Source organism: Artibeus jamaicensis, unplaced genomic scaffold, assembly GCF_021234435.1.
Source record: "Artibeus jamaicensis isolate MK-2021 breed Jamaican fruit bat unplaced genomic scaffold, CSHL_Jam_final contig_2790, whole genome shotgun sequence".
Lineage (NCBI taxonomy): Eukaryota > Metazoa > Chordata > Mammalia > Chiroptera > Phyllostomidae > Artibeus > Artibeus jamaicensis.
The window spans coordinates 3,976,231-3,990,074 of NW_026521616.1; the positions used below are offsets into that span (position 1 = coordinate 3,976,231).

General features: G+C 58.8%; 1 protein-coding gene across 10 annotated transcripts in view; it reads left to right on the forward strand.

Moving 5' to 3' along the window:
• The window catches only part of SGSM2 (small G protein signaling modulator 2), a 34,882-nt gene extending 21,038 nt beyond the window's left edge, over positions 1 to 13,844 (forward strand). For 3 of the 10 annotated variants that reach the window (XM_053662764.1, XM_053662767.1, XM_053662763.1), the window contains 14 exons: positions 883 to 1,017; positions 4,687 to 4,840; positions 5,605 to 5,669; positions 5,760 to 5,905; positions 6,374 to 6,502; positions 6,913 to 7,095; positions 8,533 to 8,663; positions 8,798 to 9,170; positions 9,411 to 9,535; positions 9,875 to 9,957; positions 10,161 to 10,270; positions 11,347 to 11,443; positions 11,985 to 12,152; positions 12,336 to 13,844. In XM_053662764.1, the coding sequence (XP_053518739.1) occupies positions 883 to 1,017; positions 4,687 to 4,840; positions 5,605 to 5,669; positions 5,760 to 5,905; positions 6,374 to 6,502; positions 6,913 to 7,095; positions 8,533 to 8,663; positions 8,798 to 9,170; positions 9,411 to 9,535; positions 9,875 to 9,957; positions 10,161 to 10,270; positions 11,347 to 11,443; positions 11,985 to 12,152; positions 12,336 to 12,424 (1,988 nt within the window). In that variant the 3' untranslated portion in view covers positions 12,425 to 13,844. Of the gene's footprint in view, positions 1 to 882; positions 1,018 to 4,686; positions 4,841 to 5,604; positions 5,670 to 5,759; positions 5,906 to 6,373; positions 6,503 to 6,912; positions 7,096 to 8,532; positions 8,664 to 8,797; positions 9,171 to 9,410; positions 9,536 to 9,874; positions 9,958 to 10,160; positions 10,271 to 11,346; positions 11,444 to 11,984; positions 12,153 to 12,335 lie in introns of those variants that run through there. The other 7 variants (XM_037133739.2, XM_037133738.2, XM_053662765.1 and 4 more) reach the window with 6 other exon arrangements.

Consider the following 13,844-nt stretch of genomic DNA (forward strand, 5'->3'; position numbering starts at 1 on the left):
CAGCCTAGATCATTTGCCGCCAGAGCACCTGCTTCCTAAATGTTCTGACTTGTGCCAGTTAGTTGTCAACAAGTTGCCTCTGTATTAACAGACGGGTTTTCCAGACTGCAAACACATACCCACAGCACAAGGAGTTCCAACAGGCTTGGTGGGCACAAGATGTGGTGACCCGCTCCCCTCTGATGTGCCTGACTAGGAGACGCATCTGCCAGGCGTGTTGGCGAGCTTGGCATTTAACCTCCGGCGATCGCTCGGCTTAGATTACTCAGCCTGCACTTCCTCTCTCCAAGCCTTGGCATTTCCCACTTCTGGTCACTTCACTTCAAGATCCACTTCCCTGGAGGGCAAGCGGGGGCTCCACAGAGCTGAAACCCAGTAGGGTGACTCAGGCTCCTCGAGAGCAGCCTTGGGAAACCCTTGGAGGAAAAGGTTGGATTTTTAGTCTGAAGAGGAGGGTTCAGGGAAATCGAGTTTGGCCCGGCCTGACCATGATGCAAGGTGAAGGATGATTGGGATCCAGCCGCCAACAGTGGTGCCCAGCCTGAGCCAGGGCTGGGGAGCGCCTGTGCTGCCAGCCCATCCCAGCTGGCCCCCGTCCTTCCCTGCCCTGGCTCCCCCCCTCGGTTCTCTCTTGTCTGTTCTTTCTAGGGAGGGTCTTCTCCGAGGAGTGGAGCTCTGTAGCTGCTACTGTCCCCCCACTTTCTTCCATACTCTCCCCAGTAAATCATCCAAAGACTCTCAGGTCCCCCCTTCCACTCTTCGTGCACTGTAGGCTGAAGGTGACCCAGATGCCTCTGCTCCCCAGGAGGACGGAGTCTGGTCTCCCCTGCCCCAGGACTAGGGTCCTTATGCTCTGCCTCTCTCGCTGTTCTCTTTGAGCAGTCACTATTAACTACCACCACCTAGCGGCCAGCCGCGCGGCCTCGGTGGACGATGATGAGGAAGAGGAGGATAAGCTACACGCGATGCTCTCAATGATCTGCTCGCGGAACCTCACAGCTCCCAATCCGATGAAAGGTTTTTATCCCTCCCCTTCTCCCTGCCCTACCCTGTCCTTCTGCCCCACCCTCCTGGGCCCACCTGCCACCCACCGCAGGGCTCAAATGGCAGTGTTGGCATTATGGGACTTGTACCTAGGGTGGTTCCCTTTCATCGAGAGGCAGGTCCGGGAGGGCGGAAGAAGGTGTTGGCAAGAAGAGTGGATGCGACAAAATGCAGTGGGGTCCCCACTGAGTCTGTAAGGAGAGGGAAGAGACCCACCAGGTGGGAAGGTCTGATGGTCTGGCTTCCCCCAGAAACCCCGAATGGCTGTTGAGCCCTTTCCCACTCCCGGGCGTCATGTGGGCAGGCCCAAGGCAGCGCCTCTCTCTTCCTCCCCTGCTGGCTGGGCAGACCAGCCTCTCGGCCCTGTGCCTCCGAGTCCTGCCTCTATGAAACAGGACGGACGTACCAGGCCCCTCCTGGGCGGGGGTAGGGGCTAGACGGCTCATGCAGACGGGAGTCACCAGTGGGTCAGCTGAGGGGTTGGGGCTGCCATGGAAGGAGACCCAGGGCTCAGTTTACCCAGCAAGCCTGGGTGCTCCAGCAGGCACTGCCTGGTGCTTTAGTATGAAATCTGGATACATCTGCCAGGGATATAAGTCAGGTGCATTCTGCCCTCACAGGCCTCAGGGTACACAATTGCAGAAGTCCCTTTATTGTAAATGGCACGGCCCAGTGCCCACAGCTGCTCTGTCTGTCACCCATCTTAGCACAGAGCTAGGCCAGTGAAGAGGGACCCCACTTTCTGGAGTGTAATCACCCAGGGAACCTGTGAGACTTAGGCTGGGGTGCCCAAGGGACATGCATTACAAAAGGCCAGCTCTCTTGGAATTTAGGGGAACTTCCCCATTCTCAAGCCACAGAGTTAATTTTTACCCCTTTCCCAGCCCTACAGAGGGTGTCTAAGGACACGTGATATTCACTTTATGCTCCACAAATTTCTGCTGAAGAGTCCAGTTCCTTAACCACCAATTCAGTGATGAGTCTCCCTCTCTCTGGGCAACCAAGTCCCGTGGCCTAGCCCACGCCTAGCACCCCCTCAGCATGGCCCTGCCAGCTGCCCCCCACTCACCACATGCCCCCCTTCACGACTGCCCTCCCTCCCAGCCAGCCCAGTTGGATGTGCAGGCCAGCCCAGGTGGGAACCCTGGGGACCCTCACTCGATGTTTGTCACCTGTACACAGCCTGCCGCCTGGTTCCTTGTAAGCCTGGGCTTGGGGCTGATGCTTATTACAGGTTAACTGACTTTAAGCAACATCAGGAAAAGCTGAGTCAGGAGGGCCCAGGCTGACCCTTCTTACCCCCAGGAACTGGTAGTCAGGCTGGGGGGTGGGGGGCTCCAGCCGAGCCCCTGTCCTGGAAGACTTGATGGTAGGAGGCCCCTCCCTGACCAGTTTTAATACCGGGGCCTCCGGGTTCAGAGAAACGTCCAGGCCCACAGGGTGCAGAGGCCTCGGGGCTTGTCTCAGAATTATTTTGGGGAACTCGGGGGTGAGATCCACCCAGTACGTCAGCATGCAGCCCCTGGGACTCCAGTACTTGGGAGAGGGGAGGAGGCAGGGGAGCAGAGTCAGCAGGTGGTTGGGGGCGATGGTGCGAGAGGCCCCACCTCCACTCCAGTCCATAATGACAACACTGTTGAGTCCGTCCTGCTGGCTGTTGCTTTTCAGGCCTGCAACATGCTTGACTTGTGCATGTGAACCAAGTGGCGGGTGTCCAGACTCTCCTCTCCTTCCCCTCCCCCTTCTCCTGCTGCCTCCCACAGAGCAGAGATGCTGTTCACTCTAATTCTGCTCCAGGCCAGGCACCTTTCACTCGGAGTCTTAGGGGCTGTGGGGTTCAACCACCCTGATTGTTTTGCTTCAAACTTTCCTCAAGCTCAGAGGAGAGAGTCAGAGTCAAAGCTGACCCAGCCCGGCCCCCTCCCAGCCTGCCACCCCTTGCCCAGTCACTCCAGAGCTCCCACTGTCTGCACTGGGTTAACTCAGAGATGCAGCGTTCCATGCTGGCTGGTTCAGCTCCTTCCTGGAGAATTAAGGTGAAGAGCATTGACCCAGGAGACTTGCCCTGGCTGAGCCCTGCTTTCCCAGCACGAGCTCGTTTCCCTGCGTGCCCACCCTCTGCACCTGTTGCCCCCCTTGCCTGCACGCCTGCTGCCTGCTGCCTGCCTGGCTGGGCCTGCTCCCACTCAGCTCCTCTCAAGACTGGTCTCTCTCCTTGCCTGCTGTCCTGGCCTGAACTGGGCCCTCTGCCCCACCCCACCCCACGCCACCCGCATTTGTCCTCCCCTCTTCTCTTCCCTGAGTCTTCTGCATGGCTTGCAAGGCCTCATTCCCAGAGCCGCAGCCCCTCCACACCAAGTGTGTTCCCTTAATTTGCCTCCTGGTGGAGCTGAAGGGCCAGATTGCTACAAAAATCCCACCCTGGGTCTGGGAAGAGATTTCTGGCCGAGACCGGGCAGCCCCTGAGAGGACGGGAGGGGGCTCAGCTCAGCCCTCCTGATCAAGGCACCCCTAGAGCTGGAGTCTGGCCCCACAGAAAGCAGATAAAGGTCTGCTCCAGACTCAGCAGACCAGGGCTCACAGAAAGCAACACTGCTTGAAAGAAGTCCTCGCCGCGCACACACAGCTCTCTCTTTCCCCGTTCTTCACTCTTCTCTGTTCTCTCCCTCCCTCCTAGTCCTTTCACTTCCCGCCCTCACTTTGCTTCCTCTCCGTGGCTCACTGGACCTGCCGGAGTGCCCCCTGGGCTGTGCCCTGCCCCACTTGGGCCCTAGAAGCTCTCACTGGTCACGACTTCTCATTCAGACCAGCTGGGCTGGCGCAGGAGGCTCCATCTATTGTACTTGGGGTGCAGATGTGTCTAAGGAGCAGTTTTCTGAGGCTGCCCCTGGGGACATTCTTCCCGGTGGTTGGTGGAATGGTGTGCCCAGCTGCTGCCCTCAAGCCAGTGGTGGCCTGGGAGCCCTGGGACCTTGGCCCTTCCTGTCAGCCCGCCTGTGTGTGTGTGGGTTGGGGGGACACTGTGCTGAGCGCAGTCAGGCTGGGCGAAGACGGGGAACTCAGGGAGGACCCACGGGAGCGGGCAGCAGGGATGCGAGGCCTGCCCAGGGAGCTCTGACCCTCGTTCGTCGCTGGCCACCAGGTCTAGAACCCCCAGGGGCCCTCAGGGGCTTTGATCAGTGGAGACTTGGCACAGGAAAGCTGGCAGTGTTCCGGGCCCGGGCGTCTGCCTGTGCCTCTCAGAGTTTGTCTGAGGGGACCAGGCTGAGTCACCGAAGAACACGCTTGCTGGCAGCAGCTCAGGGAGCTCAGGCCTCTGTTGTTCCTTCTCTTGCTTTCTCTTTCCTCTACAAAAGCAAGTGTTTTCCATTGCTGATAGCAAGTTGGAGAGAACAAACACAGTCATCCACAGATCAGAGTATTCCCTCACACGCAGAAAAATCAGGTGGAGGCTGGGAAGTGTCGCACCTCCCTCTCACCACTGCCATCTCTGGGCTCTGGACCCGGCAGGTGCCACCCCCGTGGCTCTCCACCAATGGGTGGCTTCATGCTGCAGCTCTGGGCACAGAGGTGGGCGTGCTGCAGGGTGGCTGGGGCAGGAGGCTTGCCAGACCCTGACCACGGCCCCCCTCCTGTCCTCAGATGCTGGTGACATGATCGAGATGCAGGGCTTTGGGCCCAGCCTGCCGGCCTGGCACCTAGAGCCCCCGTGTAGCCAGGGCTCTCCCTGCCTCTCCTGCTCCACCAGCAGCTCCCCATATGCAACTCCCAAGCGCTGCACCTGTGTCCCAGACCGGTGAGTGGGCAGGGAGAATATCGCCATGCGGGTCTGTCCATCTGTGTGTACGGGCCAGTCTGTGTCACTTGCCTGGCACGGTGGCCTCGACTTGGTTAGACCTGGGTCTGAATTTCATTTCTGATACGCATGTGACTTTGGCAAGTTACTGTCTCTACGAGCCTCTATGTGACTGAGCCTCAGTTTCCTCCTCTGTAAAGCGGGGCTCATACCACATGCTTCCTAATGCTTTTGTGAGGACTAAATGAGGTACAGAACCTGTGGGAGTACCCAGAGCTATGCCTGGCAGTGCAGGCGCTCAGTCCTTGTGAGCCCCCTGCCCAGTGCAGACACGGGCCCCGCCCCCAGGGTGTGTGTCTGGGAACAGGCAGCAGGTCCCTGGACTCCTGCATGTGCCGGCGGTCATGCCAGTTCCATGTGCCAGCACTGATGCTTTTGCCGGCCCCTTGCCTTTACCTGTTGCTTCTTTTCACCTGTTACTTCTGAGGGCTTCAAGGTGATTCTCTCCATTTTCACTTGAGGAAACCAGAATTCACTCACATGAGGTGAAGCTGGTACCCAAGGTCCCTTGGGTGGTTGGAGGCCAGTCTGGGCCCACAGCAGCTCTACCTGGCTGGCTGGCTGGCTGGCAGCCACAGGGAGCCCCCAACATGCCGCTGAGCTGTGACCTCTCCCTGCACCACCCAGAGCTCCCCCAAGGTCCTTAGTTCTCGCCCTCCCCCACCAGAGGGCACACGGCCCTCTGAGCCAGGCTGGTCCCACAGGTTGCCCCTCAGGCTGCTGTGCGAGAGCATGAAGAGGCAGATCGTGTCTCGGGCCTTCTATGGCTGTGAGTGTGGGGTGCAGTCGGGCCATGGGAGGCAGGGGCGGGGGGCGGGTTCGGTGATCACAACCTCCTGGCTCACCAACCCCTCCCCAGGGCTGGCACACTGCCGCCACCTGTCCACGGTGCGGACTCACCTGTCGGCACTGGTGCACCACAACATCATCCCGCCTGCCCGGCCCCCAGGGGCGTCAGGGGGCCTCACCAAGGACGTGTGGAGCAAGTATCAGAAGGATGAAAAGGTACACACTCTGGGGCGCTGGGGCAAGGCCGGGCTGGGGGCTGGGTGCAGTCTGCTCTGGAGCAGCTGTCACAGGCCGGCTGGGCGTTCAGGTGAAAGGTGGCAGTGGTCCAGGTTGACAGGCCAGAACTGATGGCCGTGGAGAGGCCTGGGTCCTGGTAGACTGGCAGCTGGGGCTGTGGGTTTCCATGGGAAGAGCACTGGTTCATTCTGCTTCCATATTACCCTACAACCTTGGGCAAATCTCTGCACCTTTCTGGGCTTCATTCCTGCCCTGCGAGAAGGAGGGGATCTCATCGAGCTCTAATGTGAGGCAGGCGGGGTGTGACTGCCCCAAAGCAGGGCTTCCCTGGGCTGCAGCAGAGGGACCCAGGCACTGTTCCCAGCCCCAGCTCTCCGTGGGACGGGGTCCCCCAGGGACCACAGGGACTGTGGGGACGGCACAGCCTGTACCCCTTGGGCCCCTCAGAACTACAAGGAACTGGAGCTGCTGCGGCAAGTTTACTATGGAGGCGTGGAGCACGAGATCCGCAAGGATGTGTGGCCCTTTCTGCTTGGCCACTACAAGTTCGGCATGAGCAAGAAGGAGATGGAGCAGGTGGGGAAGCCCATTCCCATGGGGACAGGGAGACGGGTGGTCGGGCCAAGGGACCCAAGGAAAGAGGCCTCAGAAGGCCCAGCCTCTTCAAACATGGCCGAGGACAATGTTAGCAGAGAAAAATGTCTTTATGGCCAGGCCCAAGCCTGCTTTTTGGGGGTTTTTTTTTGAGAGAGAGAGAGAGTGTACATCATCGGTATGTTGTTCCACTTATATATGTGTTCATTGGTTGATTCTCGTATGTGCCCTGACCGGGGATGAAACCCACAACCTTGGCGTATCGGGATGACACTCCAACCAACTGAGCTACGCAGCCGGGACCCCAAGCCTAGTCTTTAGCTGTCCCAGCCCCTGCAGAGGAGGGGCCCAGGGACGCCCTCCCCCACGGTCATGGTGTGGTCCTAGTACAGGTGGACACAGTGGTGGCAGCAAGGTACCAGCGGGTACTGGCGGAGTGGAAGGCCTGCGAGGCCGTGGTGCGGCAGCGGGAGCGGGAGGCTCACCCGGCCACGTTCACCAAGTTCTCCTCGGGCAGCAGCATCGACAGCCATGTGCAGCGCCTCATCCACCGAGATTCCACCATCAGTAATGACGTGAGCCAGACAGGGCCTAGGGGTGAGGGGTGGGGTGCCGCCGACCCGCGTTCTGCCCCCAGAGTCCCGAGCACCAGCCCCACCTCTAGTGCTCACTGGTGTGGGAGCCCTGGAAAGGGTTTTGTGTGTCTGTGTCTCGTTTTCTTTCACTGACACATGGAGTGACTGTCACTTCTCTGGGTGTGCAAGAACAAAGCAAGATAGTGCGCTGTGCTCTGTTTTAATGGACTAGCAGGGAAAGGTGGATTTATGGGGACTAGGGGAGTCCCTCCTCCCTACAGAGAGGCCTCAAGGCTAAGAATACGCAGCCCTGGCTTCTAGTCCAGGTCCACTACTGAGAAGCTGAGGGACTTGTCTCCCCATCTCTGGGCCTCCGTGTCCCCTCCCAGCTCTGCTATCCTTTGCCGGCACAGACTTCGCTGCTCGCTGTTGCCAGAGACCAGGGCAGCACTCCGAGAGGAGCTGTTGTGTCTACTGGCGGGAGCTCCTGCGTGGGAGTCTGTCACCGCCAGTCACCACCGTGAGAGAGGACCGTGCGGAGCCTGCTCGGCTTGCCTGGGTCAGGGCCATCCCCCGCCTGTAGGTGGATGCGTCCCAGAAGCTGGGCTCGTCCAGAAGGGATAAGTCTCCATTTTAAGGACATTCTTTTACTAACTTACTTTTTTTTCTTTAAAACTGCCACTTTAAATAATGTGTATTCTTGCTACTTTACTAAATCCTTACTAATATTAACAGAAAACTCAAGCTGTAGCAAAATGACCAGGGCACACTCTCCTTTCCATTTGCTTTGTCCTTAGTCCCCTCTTGGCAAGCCCCCGCCCTCCCCTGGCTTCGGGTTCTGCAAAGTCCCTATTCTGCACCAGAGCCCCGAGGCCTGGCTCGCGGACTGCGGCTCCCTCGCCTGCCCTGCTTGGAGGCTGTGGTTTGCCTTCACCCCGTGGCCTTACCTGAGACCACGCTTCTTGCCCAAAGTGAAAACTCCCTTTAGCACCCCCTTCCCTACACAGTCCAAAGAGAAAAAAAAGCAAAACTGCAAACCAGTCTGCGCGTGTCTCTTCTCCCCGTGACTTGTCCGTGGTGATGGTCTGTTTCTAATCAGCAGCACATGTTTCTTTTCACTTCTTACTTCTCAGCTTGTTTGAGGCTAATGCAACCGATGAGGCAGTCCCTACAAAAATCTCCTGCCTTGTTCTGAACAGTCGGTACTGACAGAAAGGAAGAACTTGTTTTCCCTAACACCCTCAACCTGGTGCCCCCCAGGCTGCCCTACAGCCGCACGAGACGTCAGTTCCCCCGAGGGGCAGCCACACTCCCTCCGGTGTTCCTAGGATGGCACAGCTCACCCTGGCCACGCAGTGCCATGGAGTGTCCAGGCCTCGAGTGCCCCTCCTACGCTCAGCAGCCGCAGGAAACCCCGAGTGTTTCACTTTTCGTCAGGCCCCAGGAAGAAGCCAGAGGAGGGGACTGGATAGGGCCGACGTCATGATTGCCTGGAAGCTGACTTCCCTCCTGGTCAGCTGGGTCAGACAGGCTTGGCACCCAGGGGAGGCCATGCCCGAGGCCATGGGGTGAGAGCAGGAGATTACGAAGAGATGGAATCCTCCATCCTTCTCCTCCACTGTGCCCCCAGGAAGGAGACACTGAGCACAGGGAAGGTGCTGGAGTGCAGGTGTGAGCTCCTCCCTCTGTTCTCTCCCACCAGGTGTTTATCTCTGTGGATGACCTGGAGCCCCCAAAGCCCCCAGGCACTGAAGATTCCAGACAGGAGCCTGAGGAGGATGCAGGCGCAGGGCCCCCGGGCACTGCCGTGGTGGAGCAGCAGCAGTCAGTGGAGTTCGATTCTCCGGACTCGGGACTGCCTTCCTCTCGCAACTACTCCGTGGCCTCAGGCATCCAGTCGAGCATTGATGAGGGGCCGAGTGTGGGCTTCGAGGAGGACTGCGGTGGGGAGGAAGGCTCTGATGGGCCAGTGCCTTCAGTCCACGCTTTCTCTGAGCCCCGAGATCCCAGCCAAGAGAAGGCCTCAGAGGCAGGGGAGGAGCTGGTGGCCGTGTGCACCTCTGCCTACACTGTATGTGGGTGTTCCCCAGGCCCTGTCCTCAGCCTGCCCCAGTCAGCCTGCCCCAGACCCACCCTGCCATCCCCGCGCGTGGGCACAGGCTGGAGGGTGGAAGGAGGGGTGCCCTGACCATCTTGGGGGGCCCCAAGCCTGTCTCTCCGCATCCCTAGAGGACTGAACTCTCAGTCCCTTGGCATTCTTTGTGAATGTCGCTGCTGGCGCCCAGCTCACCCCTGAGGGGCCCCCGCTCTTTCAGATAGAACTACTGGACACTGTGGCCTTAAATCTGCACCGAATTGACAAGGACGTGCAGCGATGTGACCGCAACTACTGGTACTTCACATCCCCCAACCTGGAGAGGCTCAGAGACGTCATGTGCAGGTGCCGCTGCAGGGTGGGGCCTGGCGGGTGGCAGGGCCCCTGCCCCACCCCTCCTCACTCGTAGGGCCTTTCAGATCACAGCTCAGCCACACCTCAGGAAGCCCTGCCTGACTTTGCTCACTCCAGGGCCGCCCCCCCACACTACCCCTCTGCCTGAACCCGAGCGAGTGCCTTGAGAACAGGGGTGCTGGGTTCTTCACCATTGTTCTGCCAGTGCTGGAGGGTCACGCAAAGGCTGACGTCTGTCTGAGTAGTGGCCTGCTCTGGAGGCTGTCTCCCAAGGACCTGAGGGGAGGGGAGGATGGCACACACCCACAGTGACCGTCCCTGGCATTTCAGCTACGTGTGGGAACACCTGGACATGGGCTATGTGCAGGGCATGTGTGATTTGCTGGCACCTCTCCTGGTCATCCTTGATGACGGTGAGTGATGGGGCTCGGGATGGGGGAGTGTTTCCAGAATGGTGCCAGGGTTGGGCTCACAAAAGCTGGAGAAGAAAAGAGGACTGCTAGGTTTGGGTGGGTGAGAACATTAGCCAACCCTGTCCCCTGGGCCACAGGACACCCCCTGTAAAGTGAGGTGTTGGGGTCTCCTGCCCTATGGCCTCACTCCCCTCTCCCCTCAGACCAGCTGGCCTACAGCTGTTTCAGCCACCTTATGAAGAGGATGAGCCAGAACTTCCCCAATGGGGGCGCCATGGACACCCACTTTGCCAACATGCGTTCCCTCATCCAGGTGAGGTCTGTTGCCACCTGTGGGCACTTGACCAGACACTACTGGGCTTCTCCATCTTCCACAGGGAGGCCAGGGAGTGTCCCCCAAATTATTTTATGTATAAGCTTAATTTCTTTCATTTCAGAAACACATTCTTTTTTCTAAGTACAGCTGACTTACACAAGCAGACGTTAATGTGGGCTCCTGTTCCTGGTTCCCCCGAGCTCTGGGCTGGGAGGAGCCCGCCGTGGGCTTGAGGCCCCACCTTTCTGAGGGGGACCTTGGCAGCTGAGGTGCCCCTCTGGATTCTCAGCCGGCGCGTGTGGGAGCAGGGCCGGCCCTTTCCCTGAGCCGTCCTTCCCGCCGGCCTCGGTGTGGCTTCTTCTGTAAACCCTTAGTAAAAAGACTGTCCAGTTAGTCTTCAGTTGGTTATTCAGGGAGACTGTTCTGTAACTTAGTTGTAATTCCCGTTTGTATCTGGGAGGAAGTGAATGTAACTTTCACCTACTTTGCGCCACCTTGGATTCCCCCTGAAATCCAATATTCTATTAGTTTCAGGTGTACAGCACAGTGGTTAGACATATTCCTAATTTATGAGGTGAGATGGTCCCCCCATAAGTCTGGCACCCACCTGGCACCATACACTATACGGTCATTACAACATTACTGACCATATTCCCTGTGCTGGACTTTACATGCCCGTGACAGTCCTGTGACCACCGATCTGTACTTCGCAGTCCCTTCACCTTTTCCGCCCAGGCCCCAACTTCCCTCCTCTCTGGCAACCGTCACCAGTCTGTTCTGTGTATCTGTGAGTCTGCTTCTGGGACGTACATTGTTTTCAATGTTACAAATCGAGGTGGGATGTCCGTAAGGGAATGCAGTTCTGGTGAGTGGTGTGGTTGACGATGCAGCCAAACACTCAGGACGTGGTATAGCTCCAAAGAGAGTGCAACCCAGAGAGACAGGCGGGCCGCAGAGCGCAGCCTCGGGGGCACAGGAGGGCTCGAGTGCAGCTGCCGGGCACCACAGCAGAAGGGGCCTGGTGGAGGGCAGGGTGACGTGGGGTCAGTCCTCCCTTTCTCCACTCACACAAGATCCTGGACTCGGAGCTGTTTGAACTGATGCACCAGAACGGGGACTACACCCACTTCTACTTCTGTTACCGCTGGTTCTTGCTGGATTTTAAGAGAGGTGAGAGAAGGGTTGGCTGGTGGGTCTGGGGTCAGGGGCAGTAGGCGATCCTTTTTCCCCTAAGGCGGTGGTGCTGGATCCTAGCTGCACTTTGGAACCACTTGGTGAACTTTCTATCTAGAAATACCAGTGCCCTGGGCTCTACCCAGTGTCAGACTGCTAGTGTGGCTGGCTGCCTAGACATCGAGGTTTTCAAAGCTCCTTGGGTGAATCCAAAACGGGGACAGAGTGGAAAATCACCCTCAGGCAATGGTTTTGGGAACTGTTATCAAACCAAATCTTCCCTGAACACCAGGGTTTGTAAAAGTAGAGCTGCTCTAGCTGAAGAGAGGGTGGTGTAGAGTCCGAATGAGCCCAGGGTGCAGGAATTACCGAGGAGGACAGGGTCTTGGCCTGAGGCAGGGAACCCTGCCCCCTTGGACTGGGCTGTCTGTAGGGGAGAGTACCCCAGGGCTTCGGCCCCCGGAGTTCTGTCCCCACCTGTGGCCCATTGGAGGCCCGTGCGCAGCCAGGCTCAGCCTGAGCCCCTGGCTGTGCCCAGAGCTGCCGTATGAAGACGTGTTCGCTGTGTGGGAGGTGATCTGGGCGGCCCGGCACATCTCCTCAGAGCACTTCGTCCTGTTCATTGCCCTGGCCCTGGTGGAGGCCTACCGTGAGATCATCCGTGACAACAACATGGACTTCACCGACATCATCAAGTTCTTCAACGGTAGGAGCTTGTCCAGCCCATCCTGGCCTGGGCAGGGTTGGAGGGGCTCAGAAGTGTCGGCTTCCCCATAAGCAGATGTCAGGAGTCCAGCAGGTGGACACCGAGTGGGTGGGCAGCCCCAAGGCCCCTCCCAGACTACTGCCTTTGCTCCGGCATTTCCACAGTTGTCCATGTTTTCTGCAGAACGAGCTGAGCGTCATGACGCCCAGGAGATCCTGCAGATCGCCCGGGACCTCGTCCACAAGGTGCAGATGCTCATAGAGAACAAGTGAGGGCTGCCAGCCGAGGCAGCAGCCAGCCAGAGCCTAGGCTCCGGGTGCCCTGGGCCCTGCAGGGAAAGGCTCGGGGCAGCACTGCGGAGACCGCCCCAACTCTCAGCCAGCCCTGCCTGCCCAGCTGTGTTTCTAACAAAGTGCTTGTGAGCCTGGGATCTGACTCCGGGCAGTTCTGGCCCTGCGAAGCAAGTTGGGGGGCCAGGGTGGGAAGGGGCGGCCTCAGGGAGCAGCTGACTTGGGGAATACCTACTCTGTTCCCCTCTCAAACACCTGGAAATAGCCCCACTGCCACCAGCAGCCTCAGGCTGAACTGCTCCCACATCCTCTCCTGGCACAGCCTGGGGCCCTCTAGAGTGATCAGGGCCGTAGTTGCCTGGGCCCCTCTGGTGAGGGTCACATGAAGCAAGGGGCCTCTGGTGTATTTACTCTGAGAGTCCCTTTGTGGGCCCAGTGCCTGCGTGCCAGTCCCAGCTGGGGCGGCCAGAATGGCTGCCTTCCAGGCCCTCCTGTGAGACTGAGGGCCGTCCGGAGCTGGGCCCTGGGTGCGAGCAGCCCACCTCAGTAGCACTGCCGCCACCTCTGGCCACCTGAGGCAACCCCACGCACTCCCCGAGCCCGCACAGCAGGCATGCGTGTATCTGTACGATCGCTCTCTTGCCGCCTTGTCTTGCTTCACACCCCAGATCCACCCCAGAAAGCCATGTCGGTGACACTTTGCCAGCTGAAGGGTCTGGAATGTGGTCGGAGCCCTTCCTCTAGAGAGGAGTCCCAGGATAATTCTTTAGGGAGGCGATCCTGTCACAGCCTCCTATCAAAGGTGACCCCAAAACTTGGAGGCAGCCCATTGTCCTGGGCATCTGCTGAGCCCCTGAGGTTGGAGGGAAGGAGGTGCCGGGGTCCCCCTTGTTTGTTGCTGGTGAGGAGCAAGGCTAGCTCTGCCTTCCAGAGGCTTCTCAGGATGTTGAGAGGCATTCGGACCCAGAGCCCCCCTTGGAAGATCCTCACACATTGGGGGGCGGGCGCACGTCATGCTGCTTGCTCTGTCATCCCCTCCCCACCCCCAACACATGCAGGCTAGCTGGCCTTGCCCCAGGGCGGGGGCCTGCCCTCAGTCTGCCCCCAGACTAAGGTCTGGAGACTTCCTATACTTGAGAAACATGAAAAAGGGCCTAGAAGTCCTGTGTCTGGCACAGCCTCCCCACGCACCCCTGCCCTGGGCACTGCACGGCCTGTTTGGGGGCCAGCCCGCCCCATTGCCCACCCGTGTCCGTGAGTCCTTGGCCTCTACCAAGCTCAGAGGCCATTGTGTGCCTGCCTTAGTGACTCAGTGGTTTTGTGAGGAACAGAGTCTGTACGTATTTTGGCTCAAAAACTGCTCTTCAGTGTGACAAACCAATAAACACAGCACTCGGCAATG